Here is a 16,932-nt window from a genome sequence, read left to right as displayed (position 1 = left end):
TAAAATGCCATGCCTGAGGTACTGTAACACTGGTTCCAGGGATCCTGAGAGGATTTTCTGTTTGTCATACTCTCGTTAAGTTACGATTAAAGTCCCTGATAACATACAAACTGTAATAACTAGCTGTTCTCACGTCATGTAACACTGTAGGTCAAAAACACGAAGGTCTACATTTCAGTGCCTCTCCATATTAAACTGGTTATATGTAAATTAATTTAATTTGAGATATGTTTAAGGTCTACATTATCTGTCCTACTAAGGAGGACTCCTATTTTGATGGGTATTATAGTTTACGGGTGGTGAAAGGGAGAGCTCGCACGCAGTTTTTCGGAATTGTTTTGCAGATCATACAAAGTGTAACGTTACCAGTTATTAACTGCACCCTCGAAAAGGCATAAGCTCTGTGTATATGTTTGTTTACTGTGAGTTTTATGAGTGTTTTTGTGTAGTTTGCTGTGTATGTTAATGGTAATGCAACGGTGAGAGATAGTTTGTGAATGAGACGTTAGTGCGCACTTATGCTTTGTTTGTTCAGCTCTTACGATGATTTTTTGGAGGGAAAAAGGACATAATAAACTTGATAAACCATCAGTAAAGTTTGCCCATCATTCGGATGGGGTATGCTACATTCTGTGTCCAAAAACATCTTGGGATAAGGTTTTCACACTGACGGCTGTCATTGTAAGATATAGCAACTCCGTTTGTCCGAGTTAGCAACAGTAACTAAGGGGGGCGGGGCTTACCGATAGGTCAATTGGTACTAAGGGGCTCAAAAGTGTGCCAAGGAAATATCCCTCACACCATGACACCACCACCATTAGCCTGAACCGTTGATACAAGGCAGGATGGATCCATGCTTTCATGTTGTTTAAGCCAAATTCTGACCCTACCATCTGAACGTCGCAGCAGAAATCAAGACTCATCATATCAGGCAACGTTTTTTCAATCTTCTACTGTCCAGTTTTGTTGAGCCCGTGTGAATTATAGCCTCAGTTTCCTGTTCTCAGCTGACAGGAGTGTCACCGGTGTGTCTTCTGCTGCTGTAGTCCGTCTGCTTCAAGGTTGTGCGTTCAGAGATGCTCTTCTGCACCTCGGTTGTAACGAGAGATTATTTGAGTTGCTGTTGCCTTTCTATCAGCTGAACCAGTCTGTTCTCCTCTGACCTCTGGCATCAACAAGGCATTTTTGCCCACAGAACTGCCGTACACTGGATATTTTCTCTTTTTCTGACCATTCACAGTAAATCCTAGAGATGATTGTGTATGAAAATCCCAGTAGATCAGCAGTTTCTGAAATACTCAGACCAGCCAGTCTGGCACCAACAACCATGCCATGTTTAAAGTCTCATTTCTTCCCCATTTTCTTCCTCAGTTTGAACTTCAGCAGATCGTCTTGGCCATGTCTAGTCTACATGTCAAAAAGCATTGAGTTGCTGCCATGTGATTGGCTGATTAGATGTTTTAATGAATGATCAGTTGAACAGGTGTACCTAATAAAGTGGCTGGTGAGTGTATATATACTACTTCTGTATATATCTACTGTTCAAAAGTTTTTGAAAGGTATTAATACTTTTATTCAGCAAGGACACATTAAATTGATCAAAAGTGAAAAAATATAGATTTTGCTCATTAAGAAGATCAGCAAGCTATAAGGTTTTTCTTTATGTTCTCGCTGTTTTTTTTTCTGTTTATTATCATCATTTTTTATACCCATAGTTAAAAACACTCTAAATTCTGGTTTATGAATCCCTCTCTGGAATTGTGGTGCCAAAGGTGCTCTAATGTAATGTCGAGTTATTAAGCAACAGACAACCAATCATGAACTAAACAATGTCTGCCCCATTAAATATTCATGACTTTGTAGCCGCAGAAACTTTCATGTTGAGTTTCTGCCTCTGAAGGAGTTCAAAAGTCACAGTGACAAGCACAAACTAGAGTGATAAACAGCTGGTATTATTTTTAAGACATCCAGAGAATATTTATGTGGTGATTTTAGAATTTTTAAGTAGGAACCAAATAGAATACCATATCAAAAAAGTTATTTCAGCCAATGGGATCATTTAGAAATCCAAGTGGGCTGAATTTGACACATGGTGGGTGGTAGGATGTGGCATCAACCTTGTTCTGTATATGATTTTAGCCTAAATTTTCCATGCCATATAAACATATTCATCCTCATGCAATCAATATAATGCAGGATAATCTTTCATTTCTTCCATAATCCTCCATGTACTCTCCGGTCAGTTTGAGGTCAGCTACTGTACCGCCAGCATCACTAATCTAGCTGCTCGTTGTGTTCGCCCTGCCATTATAACAAACCGTAAATCTGAACTTGGTCTCAGAACTGAGAGCCGTGATGTTTTTAAATGGCTGAGTCTGTATCCATTGAACTGAGATTGGGAAATTGGATCCGAGGGAACAGCCTAATGTATATATTATATTACACCTGCACGCTTGCAGAGCCGAGCCCAGCCGCTCAAACCCTCCTCTGAGATTGCAGAGCTGCTATGAATGCCGCTCACGTCAGTCCAGGTCAGAAAGCAGAACCTCGGTCCTCATGAAAAAATAATACAGAGGCAGGAGGAGAGAGAGAGAGAGAGAGAGAGAGAGAGAGAGAGAGAGAGAGAGAGAGAGAGAGAGAGAGTGAGAGAGAGAGAAACTGACTGCACAGTTGTGTCCCGCTCAGGATGTAGAAAACAGAATAAAAACATTCATATAACAGCTGTATATTTTAATAATTTGCCAACATTTCATTATTTAATATGAATGATCCATAAATATGTCATCGTATTAGGTATTTCCAGAGATATTAAATTATATTAATTATTATGCCTAATGCCAACATTTCATTATATCAAATGAATTATCTCTACATATGTTATCGTAGGAGGTATTTCCAGAAATATTAAATTATATAATTCATTATAAGTAGATATTTCTCTTAACCAATTTCAATACTATAAAAACAATTAAGAATAAAAATTCTATTTTAAAATAAAAATAATACAAATATAGTTTGTGATGTGAATGTATTAAATATAATAAAGTGCTTTATTGTACATTTCAACTTATCTAAGTATATTTAATACATTTTAATTCATTATTTATTTTAAGAGATATTTCTCTAAACTAATTTCAACACTGTAAAAACAATTAAGAATAAACATTTTATTTTAAAATAAAAAGAATAAAAATATAAATTATGATTTTATTAAATATAATGAAATAAGTACAAATGTGCTTATTGTACTTATAAGTAAATTTGAACTTATTTCATGATATTTAATAAATATTTATTTACTCGATATACCAATTATACTGTATAATAAATCATGAGAAATATTGTGTCATTATTTTATAGAGCTATTAGAAAACAATTTGGCGCTTTGACATATTTACATTCTGCTTTGATGGCTGTGTTTATTATTTTTAAAATTAATTAATGAATCTCCAGCTGAAAAAAGGCTAGAGTTATAGAGTTAAGGCTATAAAATAAAGTTATTCAACCTATTATGCCTAAATGATCAGGTATAAATGGTTTAAATTGTAATTTTTGTAATGATTTTAATACATATGTATTTACATAAACATGCCCTGTGGGTGTGGCCAATTCAATTAATGAATTGAAAAATATGAAAATGATAAGTTCTGTTTTACTCAACCCTAACCATCCAGAAATGCATGTGCCGAATTTTGACAGAAGCACACTGTAGTTTCAGGCCTTTGGGCATCACGTCATTTTTTATTTTCTTGAGGCATGGCTATTTTAATAAAAGCCAAGTTTATTAGTCAGGATTGGCTGTTTTAGCAAAAACAAGAAGCTCCAGAGCAGTTCATTACAGCAGCCCTGAAATCCTGTAATACCGCTAAAGAAATAGACTTACAAAATCCAGCAGCATGAAAATGTTCCTGCGGTGTCAGAGGCACTGATTTACTCCGGTCCTCCGAGGGGAAACTCTGCAGTGCAGACGAGCGCTGTGATTTAGTCTGACGTCCATCATCCCATGAAGGGCACTAAATTCAAGCTGTATTACACAGATAACAGGTTGAGAGACAGTCCAAAGCAGGTGTGAGATTTGTTTTACCTTCAGACACCTTTCTAGTCATTTGCAGAGGTATAACCTACTTTACAATGACACTTTTAGTCTACATTGCAAGAGCCCGACACAGCACGCTTGCAGTCGGATGCCCCGTTTCTATTTTTGCGCAGCTACTCCGGCCATTTTCCCTTTCATAATTTTATTTTATTGTTGCTGAAATCTACCTTCGAGCTCACTACACCATTTTCTCCATTGACTGCCATTCAAAATGAGCTGTGTAAGCTGATGAAATAAATAAAAAAAATTCTGCTACTAACATACAAATTGGGGGTGTAACGGTTCAAATTGCTCACGGTTTGGTTTGTATCACGGCTTTCAGGTACAGAAATTGAATTAAGTAATCAAATGTAAAATAGCATTGCATATTCGGCTGTATAAATTAAAGATTAATCCTTATTAAAGTTACAAAAGCTATTCAATCAAGAGCAGTGAGTGATGTCCTTGTCTTTTGTTGTTTGAATAACATTAAAGGGTACATAACACACACAGTTTCTGCCAGTCTCATGTTAATCTTGAGTACCTATAGAGTAGTATTGCATCCTTCATATCTCCGAAGAGTCTTTAGTTTTATCATATTTATAAAAGACAGATATGCTGTATTGATTCTTTCCGAAAACAGCCGAGCTTGTGCAGGTGTGCAGTGGGTGGAGCTAATGAGACACGAGCGCGCACACACACACACACACACACAGGTTTGTTTTGCTATCTAAGTGAGGACATTCCATAGGCGTGATGGTTTTTATACTGTACAAACTGTACATTCTATCCCCCTACACTACCCCTAAACCTACCCATCACAGGAAACATTCTGCATTTTTACATTTTTAATAAAACATTGTTTATGTTTTTAAAGCTATTTTTTTACGTTTACGTCGTAATACTAGTGTATTACCTGTGTCATTATACAAATTTTGTCCTCATAAAATACAAAAAAACAAACACACACAGACACACACTTAATACATCATGGCATTATCCCTGGATAACTTTCGATTCACTATACGTTTGTGTTGTTGACATTATATGCACTTGCGCAACAAAACACAGACATTTGATGCAGTTTCACTCACTGTCTGCAGTTTCGACTCATGACCGGTGTAAATCTCCATCCATTAGCCCAAAAACCGAAAACTAATGACGTGGTCAAAAGGAATTCTGCGTGTAAGCCTTTTCAGCCTTTCTGTGAAGTTCTCCTAATTTATTGATATCTCATTTTAAATCTGACTCCATTAATAATTTTATCTGACTCCAATTCTAAGTGACTCCATAAAGTGTGCTACATTTAGAGTTTATCAGCTGATTTTACGATTAGTTGCGATTTAATTTAGATCGTTGATTTTCTTTATATCTTCCTAGTTTTTATATTCGTTCATCGAGAGACCCTAAATCGCACAGAGACATGACGCGTCCGGATCCGCGCGCTCACGGGCACAAAACGGTTACTTCTGTGATTAGTCAGAGGGTGCAGGGTGAATATTTTACCTTTAAGTGGTTGCACATGCTCACTCAACAAAAAGTGTAATTTTAGCAATATTCACGGACTACAACTTGCTAACCCAGCGATAGTCAGAAATCGGAATATCGCACACGCTGCGCTCCATGCTTCAGTCGTGGCGTCATCGGTTTGATCTATCATAACCCTAGATTTTGCGGTAATAAAGGACTCTACATCGATCCATACTAGAATAACGATTTCGGAACCATACAAGAGAAATCAAGGTTAACATTTATTTTGGCCAGACAGGAAAAGTAAATACGTAAACAAGAATCCATGGTACACAACTGATCAGCGTAAAAACATAAAACACAATTGCAAAGCAATATGAAAATAATTTAAAAGAGTCATCATGTCTGGCACATCTACATGCAGTTTGCACGGGGGGTCTGATTGCAGAATATTCCCCCAGAGAGTTAGAACATCCAGCCTTAAATACTCCAACTAGAACAAAAGGTTTGTAAATATTTGCAACACCCCCACCTGGTTTTGGGGGAGTGGATCAGATATCTTTGAAGAGACTACTCAAAGGAGAACTGAATTCTCATTAGTTTTCCAATCTTTCTAATACTACCAGTGACTGCAGTGAAACTGGGACCATTTTACCATTCGCACTGAGACCTTTAAAAAGACATCAAACATGAAAAGGATAAAACAATAAATTTACAAATAACATCATCACTGATATATCTGCATTTGGTGACTTGAAACCAGGACAAGGAGAGGGCAAAATGGGGAGGGGGGAGGAATGTTTGTCAGGGTGTTGTCACAGTTTCTGTGAGATCTTTTCCTCAAGATTAGTGACTTTTATTGTTCAATTGCTGAGGTATGTATCTCAGCTTTTGTCTTAGCACCAAAACCGACTCTTACACCGGGAACAAACAAACACACTTGCAGAACTCTGTTGTTGCTCCAGGAAAACAAACTGCATCCACTGTTTCCTTAACGCTGGGTTGTTTGGGAAGCTGAACAAGCTTATCTTTCCTTCACAACCAAAAATACACTTCTGTAGTGACATTGTTGATTTCCTGGTCCAAAAACAAAATTACAGTGCTGCCGACGGCTTCTGTAACCTGAACGAAGCTCGTTGATGGGCGTGCTCTTGCTGTGGTTGACGTGCGTACACGGGTCGCAACGGGTCGGGTACCCGTGGGCAATTTTGGCTTCGGTACGGTACCACAATCTAATACCGAAGTACCGATATTAAATCGATACCATACAGGGTCTGAATTTTGGCGTGGGTATTGCGCATCATTTTACTCACTCTCGCAAGTTTGGGGTATGAAGCGGGAAATTACAGCAAATGTTTATTATTAAATTAATCAACAAAGATCAATCACATCAAATCAGGCATTTGGAAACTATTTTGTGAGAAGTAATTTCAGCAATACTCCCTTCTCTAGCTCTCAAAATGAGCAAATTGCTTCTGGCTTCAAAAGATCGCACCTGCACTTTAAAAGCAATCTGTGCGCTCAGATTCAACACTTTCGCTTTCGTTTCGGGACAGCTGACGGAAATCCCTTCCCACGTCTTTTTAAACCTTGCCAATTTAAAGCAATTTTATAGCATTTCGTGAAACATTGTATGGGAGCTCTTTAAGAGAGAGTTTTCTTTGCGCTCATACCAACAACAAACACACAAGCCTAAAGAGCTCGCACATTCCTAATTAAGCTGTTTTTCCTTAGTCAAATACACACAAAATTATGTAAAAATGTCCATCTTTGTGAGCAGTCACATAAACGCAGTCGGTTATGTCTTTCGCGAATGTAAATAGTGCAATAGTATTAATAGTAAATAGGCAATAGTGCAAATATTATGAAATTTAAACGTCACTGGTTGAAACGAACGCTGGAGATTTTGTTATGTTTAAACGATACGATCTTATGTATGTGCGTTTATCAGTGTTAATAAAATAATTAGATAGTTTGAATTATGCACTCACCTGTCGATCTCTTAATGTCTGGTACAAGTCAGGAATGGCAAGTGACCGATGCTTGGCAAGGTTTGATGGTTCTTCATTAGTTTTATAAGCAAAGTAATTCCATATTTCACGTCTAATACTCTATTTATTCATTCGTTTGGGTTTGTGGAGTGAGATTCAACTGCTGTATTTTTTTTTGTTCCTCTATGTTGCCACATTTGCCGGTTTCGCGTCAGTTTGGGTAGCGCACTGCCACGTAGCGGTGAACTTCGGAACAGCAGCATATACCGAAATGAGCAAAATCATGATATTGTACCCTTTGAAATAAAATATATCCCGGTATTTTCCCAGTACCAGTATACTGCGCATCCCTAGTACCCGCATAAAAGTGGCTAAAACGGGTGGATTGTGACATTCCTAAAATTCACGGGCGGGGATGCGGGCGGGTAATAGCCCGGTACAATATTTGTATGTCTAAATTACCATTACACATACGCAACAACAATATGACATTTGACCCATGACGTCACCACCACTGCGACAGTGCGACTTTTGTTGATGCTTCTCGTAGCCTAGTTGGAGCGGGCATTGCAGAAGTAGCTATGGATGAAGTAAACGTAAAGTTGGCGAGTGGAGTATATAAAATTATTGACAACGAGTCTTTAAAGGCAAAATCGGATGTGTGGAGAAAGTGTGGTGTAATACAAGATCAGGAAAATAACATCATAAGCGGCTTTGCGGCTTGTAAAACATGCCATAAAGTTTTGCCGTTTGATAGGTGGAAGCTGGGTACGTCTTCCATAGCCTATTTAGGTGCCAGTGGTAGGCTACTTGAATGGCGCAAAACAAAGCGCACTTCAGCCTGTTTCATTAGCCCATTCATGACGCTGTTGTGATGTTGAGAGAGGTGCGAGATAAAAAAATCAAGCACTTTAATTGGAATGATTTTAGCGTGTGTGATTTATCGCGGGCACGGATCGGGTAACGGGCCAAATATTAACGGGTCTGGGCGGGTGCAGATTTAATTTTGATATTATCACGGGTGACGGGTTGGACCTGGTGCAGTACTTTGCCGGTACGGGCGGGGGCGGGTCTCCAAAAATGGACCCGTGCAGGACTCTGGTGCCCATACAAGCAATTCCGCCCTTTATGCCATCATACAGGGCCATATTTGAAAAAACATTTCTGAAACTTATTTGAATCCTGAAGGAGTGTTTTTGGCACACAACAAACTAGGTTTTTTTTTACATTTTGGCCATGTTTAGCATGAGAATCCAACTCTTGAACAGTGTAAATAAGTCAGAATGCATGAAATAGCATTAGACCCCCCCTTTTAAAACAGCATAGGCTGCTGTCACTTTAAGACATAATGCACGGATCCAGTGCACTGATACTGATACACGTGTTGTCTTTCTCCACTGTATAAGTTCACTCAAGGCATAACTCGCATTGAACAAAAGAGTTACAAAGAGGAATGCGTATGCATCGACAGAAACATAGATTAGCCGAATTATGTCTGTTTTACGTGTTATTTTCAAGAAAGCATTATAGATGCGTCGTCAGATTTGAGATGGAGCGCAGTGCAAGTGTGTGGGTGAAGAACCGTATAGGAGAACTGTTACACCCCTAATACAAATCGTAAATATTTCACTCTAATATAGATGTTTTATAAGTTTTTTTTTAGCATAATATGTTCTACTTAAAGGTGCTCTAAGCGATGTCATGCATTTTTTTAGGCCAAAAATGTTTTTGTCACATACAGCAAACATCGCTGTAACATAGATTTCATCGCTATCCGCTAGCTGCCTGTCCCCTGAACACACTGTAAAAAAACGCGGTCTCTGTAGTCCGCCTAAGCTCCACAAACTGGTGCAGGCTGGACCATGAAGCACAACAAACAGTGCTCCAGCCAATAGCCGACAAGAATGATTTTGGGTGGAATTTGGTGTTTTGGCCTAAAAAACGTGTGACATTGCTTAGGGCACCTTTAAGTGATATATCTGGGCTGCTGTTTTCTTCAGAGAAAAGTCTGTAGAAACTCTCTCTCTCTCTCTCTCTCTCTCTCTCTCTCTCTCTCTCTCTCTCATTATCACCAGGTGGATTTGCTAATTACAACCAAAATCACTGGAATTATCACCCAAGGAGCCAAAGATTTCGGGCATGTGCAGTTTGTCGGTTCCTTTAAATTGGCATTCAGTAATGATGGAGAGAGATGGCTCATATATCAGGATGAGAAACAACAGAAGGATAAGGTAGGACACTTGCTGTGTTTTGAACAAACCTGTACGTTTCATTTTTGGTATTTGATTCTATTTGAAGGAGATACCATTCTTTTTTTATTTATTTACCTTCTTTACCGTAATGTCATTATATAAAATCACTCAGCTGATTGATTGTAAGGAGTAGATGGAGCCTCTCACACAAACTCAGTGAAGGACATGACATTGGCATTAGCCGTGAGAAATTTTCAACCTCTCAGCATTTTTATGACAATCTCCCACCTCCAGCTGAAGAATCACCTCCATGCTTCCCGTCCGGAGCGGCAGCAGCTGACAAGACGAAATCTTTTGTCAGACACAAAACTCCAGCAGGAGTCCTTCTATGGAGAAGGGAGACACAGTCACACTTTAGTTTAGGGTCCAATTCTCGCTATTAACTAACTATTAACTATGACTTTTGCCTCAATAAACTCCTAATTACTGCTTATTAATAGTCAGTAAGGTAGTTGTTAAGTTTAGGTATGGGGTAGGATTAAAGGCACAATGTGTAAGATTAATGAATTAAAATATCCAAAAACCACTAGAACAATGTTATATATTTTGTTTTGTTGATCCCAAATGCAAGAATGTTTAAATCCAGAGAAATAAGCTATTTTAACCAGGACACGGACCGTGTCCGTGCGTTACCCATTAATGACATCATACTCGCGTTACCCTCGTTTTATTTAGTAGAAACCATGGAAACACCAAAGACGCTTTAATATATGATGTGTTTTATTAGACAGGTGAGCAACTGTTTGGATTCATTCGTCGACAGAAAACAAATTATTGTACAGTAATACAGCATTTTCTCCGTCATACAATATGTTTTAAAATGAATTGCATTTTAGCAACACAAGCCATCCAGCATTTATTAATATGATATCATTAATATGATGTGTGCAAAAAGTGTCTCATAGTAGCCGTCGAGCAAACGCACAGAGTAACGTTTTAACATAATTTTCAACACACTCAAATGTAACTAATAAGATAAAACAGCGCTGCGTTACCACACATACGCATGAGCAGAAGAAGCAGAAGCGGCGACTGTGGCATAATAAAAGTTTGGCTGCTGTCGAGCCGTGTGTCGCGCTCATCTCTCATTAGCAATCGCTTCAGCGACCACGTTCAGCTCCCACAACACTCTGCCCTGCTCTGCTTCATACTACAGTAACGGTAATAATCTCATCCATGAACATGATTTCTGCCCGGGTCCCATCCCGATTCTTTTCCACCGGCTGTGAGGTGAAGATGACGACTCCCAAGATTCCATGCTCAATTTCGCATCATCAAACAATGCCTTTGTTTTGAATACGCGACCTCTAGCGGCAAAAAACTACATAGTGTGCCTTTAAGGAATGTTGAATATGGTCATGCATTTTAGGTATTAATATGTGCTTTATAAGTACTAATAAACAGCCAATATCATAGTAATATGCATGTTAATAAGCAACTAGTTAAAAGTGAGAATTGGACCCTGATCTAAAGTGTTACCTTTATTTCTATTTAATATTCATTAGACAAATAAAACTTGAATGATGCCAGTGTTGCCATGTGATTTCTAAGGTGTTCTGAGTGCATTGATTGATTATTGATTTAGTATTTTTAAATGAAATATAATATGTGACCCTGGAGCACAATACCAGTCATAAATCGCACCGGTATATTTGTGGTAATAGTGAACAATTCATTGTATGGGTAAAAATGATAAAGTAAAGATCATGTTCCATGAAGATATTTAGTAAATTCCCTGCCGTAAATATATATAAAAATGTATTATTAGTAGTAATTTGCATTGCTAAGGACTTCAGATTCAAAATATCGGCCAAATATTGTCCTATTCTAACCAACCATACATAAATGGAAAGCTTATTTATTCAGCATATGATGTATAAACATTTTAATATTTTTTTTAACCAATATGACTGATTTAGTGGTCCAGGGTCACATATGAAATATTAAATATAAATTAAATATTTTTCAGATTTTTTACTATATTCAATATATAACACAATATTATTTTTAACAGCCACTGTAGCGAGGTAGATTGTTTTAAATATGAACTAAAATGCAGTGAAAGTTTAGAAATAATCACAGCATGTTTTCCATAGTTTTTAATTAAATAAACACAAAAATAATTTTATACATAATAATATATAAGCACACTAGCGTTCAAAAGTATGAAGTCATTAAGATTAAAATAAATTAACAACAAAAGATTACAGGCGCTTTTTTAAACCTTGTTTGGCCTAACCAGTCATTTTTAGGTGGAGCTAGTGCAAATAGTGATAGATGCTATTTACACTAAGTGCAAATGACATATTTTCTTAGCGATAGATGATATTTACACTAAGTGCAAATAGCTGTAGATGCTATTTTCTAAGTGAAAATAGTGATATATTCTATTTACACCATATAAAAGCAGCAGTTCTTTGCAATATGTGTATTGTTGTACATTAACAGGATGCAGTAATAACAGAGTGTAAATTATTATATTTATTAAAATTATTAAATAGATGCTGCCTTAATGGGACAATAAAATCCCTCACTACACCTACCCCTACCCAATAAATGCTTTTATTATTATTAAACATTTTGTTATGCTCTTTATTTCCACTTTTAGAACATGTTCTTAATTTTTATTGGAAGTAAATGCCTTTCCGATGGGATATGTGATGAGAAAAGGGATAAGAGCGAACTCTGCAAAAGGCGGATTCAAACCCACATTTATCGCATCAAAACCTAGATCCTTAAGCCTTATGCTTTACTGACTACGCCACTGAAGACATTGAAATGCAGCCGTTTTTCCAGTGGCAGCCTGTGCATTTCACACCTAGGCCTTCAGATGTTTTATCTTATGCGGTTTGCTGGTTATTCTGACTAGGCTTCTAGTACGCTCTCTGACCATCCAATCAAAGGACGTGAAAATGTTGACGTTATTGTACGCCAGCTAGATGGCCCCGCTGTCGCCAACTCGAAATCTGATTGGCTGATTAAATCGGAGTGGTTATCTGATTGGTTAAAGCGCAAAGTTTCATTGCCATTCATTTTAAGCTTGCGGCGCATGCAATATTGATTCTGAAGGCCTCAAGGCAGATTTTTTAGACCTGGCAACACATGATGGCTGAAATGTGATTGGTTAAAAGCTCTGACATAAACAAACACTACTGGAAGCAGTGCAACCAAGTTAAAAAGCTATTAATTTAAGAAAATAGACTATTGGGAATAATTTAACCCACATTCATGGAAAAAATATATTAAAATTTAAGCCCGTGATTCTGATAGTGATTAGGCCAGCAGAGAAGGCCTTGCTGGCCCTGACGGCCCACCACTGCGTTTTTCTAATCTTTTTTGGCCCAACCAGTCCCTGTTAGGCGGAGCTAGTGCGAATGGCACTTGCCAACAAGGCACGTTTTTTGCACTTGGTGTGAATAGATACTCCGAAAATATTAAGCAGCACAACTGCTTTCAACATAATCAGAAATGTTTCATGAGCAGCAAATCAGCTTATTAGAATGATTTCTGAAGCATCATGTGACACTGAAGACTGGAGTAATGATGCTGAAAATTCAGCTTTGATCACAGGAATACATTTTATTTTACAATATATGAAAATAGAAACCAGGTCTTTTAAATTAATAAATATTTAATTCACAATATTTCAGTTTTTACTGTATTTTTTGATCAAATAAATGCAGCCATAAGAGACTTCTTTTTTTCTTTTTGCTGACTCTAAAGTTTTTAATGGTGGTTTAGTTAAATATAATGAAAAATAAAAAAATGCCCCAAGGTGACTTCCGAATGATGACGCAAATGAATCACTAGCCCATTTTTCAAAACTGTATGTTCCACGGGATGAAGTCATACAGGTTTACTTATGAGGGTGAACAAATAAGTGAGCAATCAATTTTGTCATGTTTTTAGCCATGTGATGTGATGTGTGATCTTATCTCCTCATAACCCTCTTCCTTCCCTCTGAACGCAGACAGTGTTTGTCCTCTAAATACACACACACACACTGTAAGGTCATTAGTGTCATGGTTGGGGGTTGTTAGTGGTGTTGGGTGGGTAATCTATTCTGACAGGGCTGATAAGAGACGGTCTACTGGAATAGATTCTCTCTGAGGACTAATCTGTGACCGACGTCCTTTAACGAGTGCTATTAAAAGAGCGCAGGTTAAGGGAGTATGAAAGCCAAATGGTTGCATTAAATGGCCTATTTTACCACCACATTATTGTGCACTTTTACATGACATCAGAACTCGCTTTCAACTGATGCAGCATTTTTAATAATTCATTGTCCTTCCGTGTCATTGGCAGATCTTCCAAGGAAACTTTGACAATGAAACACACAGAAAGAACGTGATTGACCCGCCAATCTACGCCCGAGTCATCCGGATTCTTCCGTGGTCGTGGTACGGACGCATCACTATGAGGGCGGAGCTTCTGGGGTGTCCGGAGGAACAGTGAAAGTTTGCCACATTTATGACGGACTGTGTAAAAATAACTTTAATGGTGATCTTTCAAGAAACGAAAGATCTTTTGGTTACAGTCGATGATGATTGTGATGACTTTGAATGGATTTTTTTCTCTGGAAAAATCACAACGCTTTTAAATGTTTCTGTCACTGTACAACGGACTACTTTTATTTCAGAGTATAAACAGCTGAAATAGGTCAATTGAATCCACTCAGGTCAAAGGTCACCTGCTAGAATAGTACTTTGAGTTTACGATTTATGAATATTAGAAGGAGGTTCTGAGAACATTTATGTGTATTAACTACTGAATGGTGTCATTTGTAATTTATTCATATTCAGTCGTAGCAAAATTAAGAATGATAAGTAGGGGAGAGTGGGGTAAACTGTGCCGCTTATCAAGATTTATTTTACACAAACACAAGACTAAAGGTTTTGTCAATCTTGACAAACAGTTTTTACTATTTTTCTTTCAATTGCAAGTTTATATATCACAATTCTGACTTTTTATCTCCGAATTCTGAGAAAAAAAATCTGAATTGCAAGATATAAAGATATAAAAATGATATGTTTTTGTCTTGCAAATGCGAGTGCATATCTATCATATTTTTCTTACAATTGCAGGTTTATATCCCGCAATTCTGACTTAATAACTCCCAATTATGAGCTTATATCTGACTAAAAAAGTTGTGAGAGGTAAACTCGCAATTCAGATTTTTTCTCCTAATGAATGAGTTAAACTGAGGGGGGAAAAGAATGTCATAATAAAGTCTCAATTTCCTCTTTTCCAATAAAGTAAATATGAGTATAAATTAAAAATAATAATTTACTACTGCGTAATCCCATTGTAAAGCCTATGGGCCCTATCATACACCCGGTGCAATGCAACGCCAGGCGCGACACAAGTGTTTTTTGCTAGTTTCAGCTCCGACACAGTTATCATTTTCATGTCCAGCGCCCACGCTGTTTAAATAGCAAATTCACTCACACCCATCTGCTCGTCCATGGAACGAGGTGTGTTCAGGCGCATTGTTGGCGCGTTGCTATTTTGAGGCAACTGAAACCGACTGCACCATTAACCAACAAAAAACAGGTCTAAAGGCGCAGTATTTTTGTGTTATTTAAAGGGCTCGTTTGTAATTTGCGCCTAATAGGCGGGTGCACAACACACTTACAATCTGCTTATTACACACACAGGGAAGCGCAGCAGCACACAAACATTTTTAAATATTAAAATATACTCTCTGGAGAAGCTTTTCGCTCGTAAATTCTGCCATGTAAATAGCGAATCCCTCACGGTGCGAGAGCAAATGGCTTTAAAAGGGAATGGGAGATGAGACTCTGATTGGTTTATTGCACGTTACGCCCAAAACACACCCATGACTCATTAAGAGACTAGGTACAACCCTTTTGGACCACACTCTCAAAAAAAGAGTACAAAATTGTACCTTTTAAAACATTTTATTTTAGGATTGCTTTTATTTGAATATTCATTTTATTTGTTGTACTTAAAGTGTGTTGTTTTTTTCTGTTTTATGTAAGCTTGTAAAGCGCTTTGAGAAAGCCACTTTTAAAGGCGCTATATAAAATAAATGTATTATTATTATTATTACAAGTGGCCGTCAATGGGGTGGTTTTTTTACCTCTAAGTCAGGGGTAGGCAAGTTCGGTCCTATAGAGCTGATGAACCAACCAACCCTACTAAGCCACCATAGTATAAAAATCGTGGCTCCCAGCATGCATTGCAGCATTAAGTATGTCACAATTGTTGAGATTCATATGCTGATTCTTGATATCTGTGTGCGTCTAAACTTTTTCCCCTAGAATGTATTGAAAAATCAGAATTCAGAATATCTGATCTGATCAAACATTTTTCTTCATGATATTTTTTGTTTATAGCTTCTTTTGATTTGAACAGATTATGTGTTTTCTTAACACTAACAAAAACCACAAACTCATATAAAAAGCAAAGAGTCAAACTGCCCAACTAATTAAAACACTGATCACCATAATGGTGATCATTTTCAATAAAACATCAACATCTAAACCTCTTTTAATTCTCAATAAGAGCTTCTATAGAGTTCTTTCAGGGTTGGAGCCAAACTCTGCAGGACTCACTAGGACCGAACTTGCCTACCCCAGCTCTAAGTAGAGGGAAACTATGGTATAATTGGACCCTAAGGACCAATTGTGTACCTTTAAAGGTACAGTTATACGTTTTGTTCCCCAAGGAACAAAATTGTACCTCCACTGTACCTTTTTTTCTGAGAGTGCATGTGCCTGACGGGCAGACTGTTTTTTCTGTCGTTAAACTAGCAAAAGTGGATTCGGACACGTCCTAAGTGCACCTGCACCATGCGCTCAGATCGTTAAAATAGGGACCTATATGTTGCTGCACATAATTAGCATTTTCATAACCCAGTCCAAAAAAAGGCTTGAATACTCCAAATATTTTTACTGCTTATCACTTTTCTACAAAAATTATGCACAGTTTGCTAGAATAAAGGGGTGACACATCTTATCCCACTCTCCCTACATACAGCTACAGGTAGAATTATTTCAACACAATATAGCGTTCAGTATTTCATATATATTCAGTCAAATATCCATGAAATCGAAATCAAATTAGTTCCATGATGGGAGAAAACTTTTGTACCGTCGAATATCACGTTTCACAACATAGA

At 37.6% G+C, this 16,932-nt stretch overlaps 1 protein-coding gene across 1 annotated transcript in view; it reads left to right on the top strand.

Moving 5' to 3' along the window:
• The window catches only part of edil3b (EGF-like repeats and discoidin I-like domains 3b), a 44,846-nt gene extending 29,784 nt beyond the window's left edge, over window positions 1-15,062 (top strand). Inside the window, exons 10-11 of the mRNA XM_079804928.1 lie at window positions 9,612-9,767; window positions 14,094-15,062. Coding sequence (XP_079661054.1) covers window positions 9,612-9,767; window positions 14,094-14,243 — 306 coding nt within the window. The 3' untranslated portion in view covers window positions 14,244-15,062. The remainder of the gene's footprint in view (window positions 1-9,611; window positions 9,768-14,093) is intronic.
• The last annotated feature ends 1,870 nt before the right edge of the window (window positions 15,063-16,932 follow it).

Source organism: Gobio gobio (genome assembly GCF_949357685.1).
Source record: "Gobio gobio genome assembly, chromosome: 22".
Taxonomy (NCBI): domain Eukaryota; kingdom Metazoa; phylum Chordata; class Actinopteri; order Cypriniformes; family Gobionidae; genus Gobio; species Gobio gobio.
Note: the sequence above shows the minus strand (reverse complement) of the source record. Positions and strands in the feature narration are given on the sequence as shown.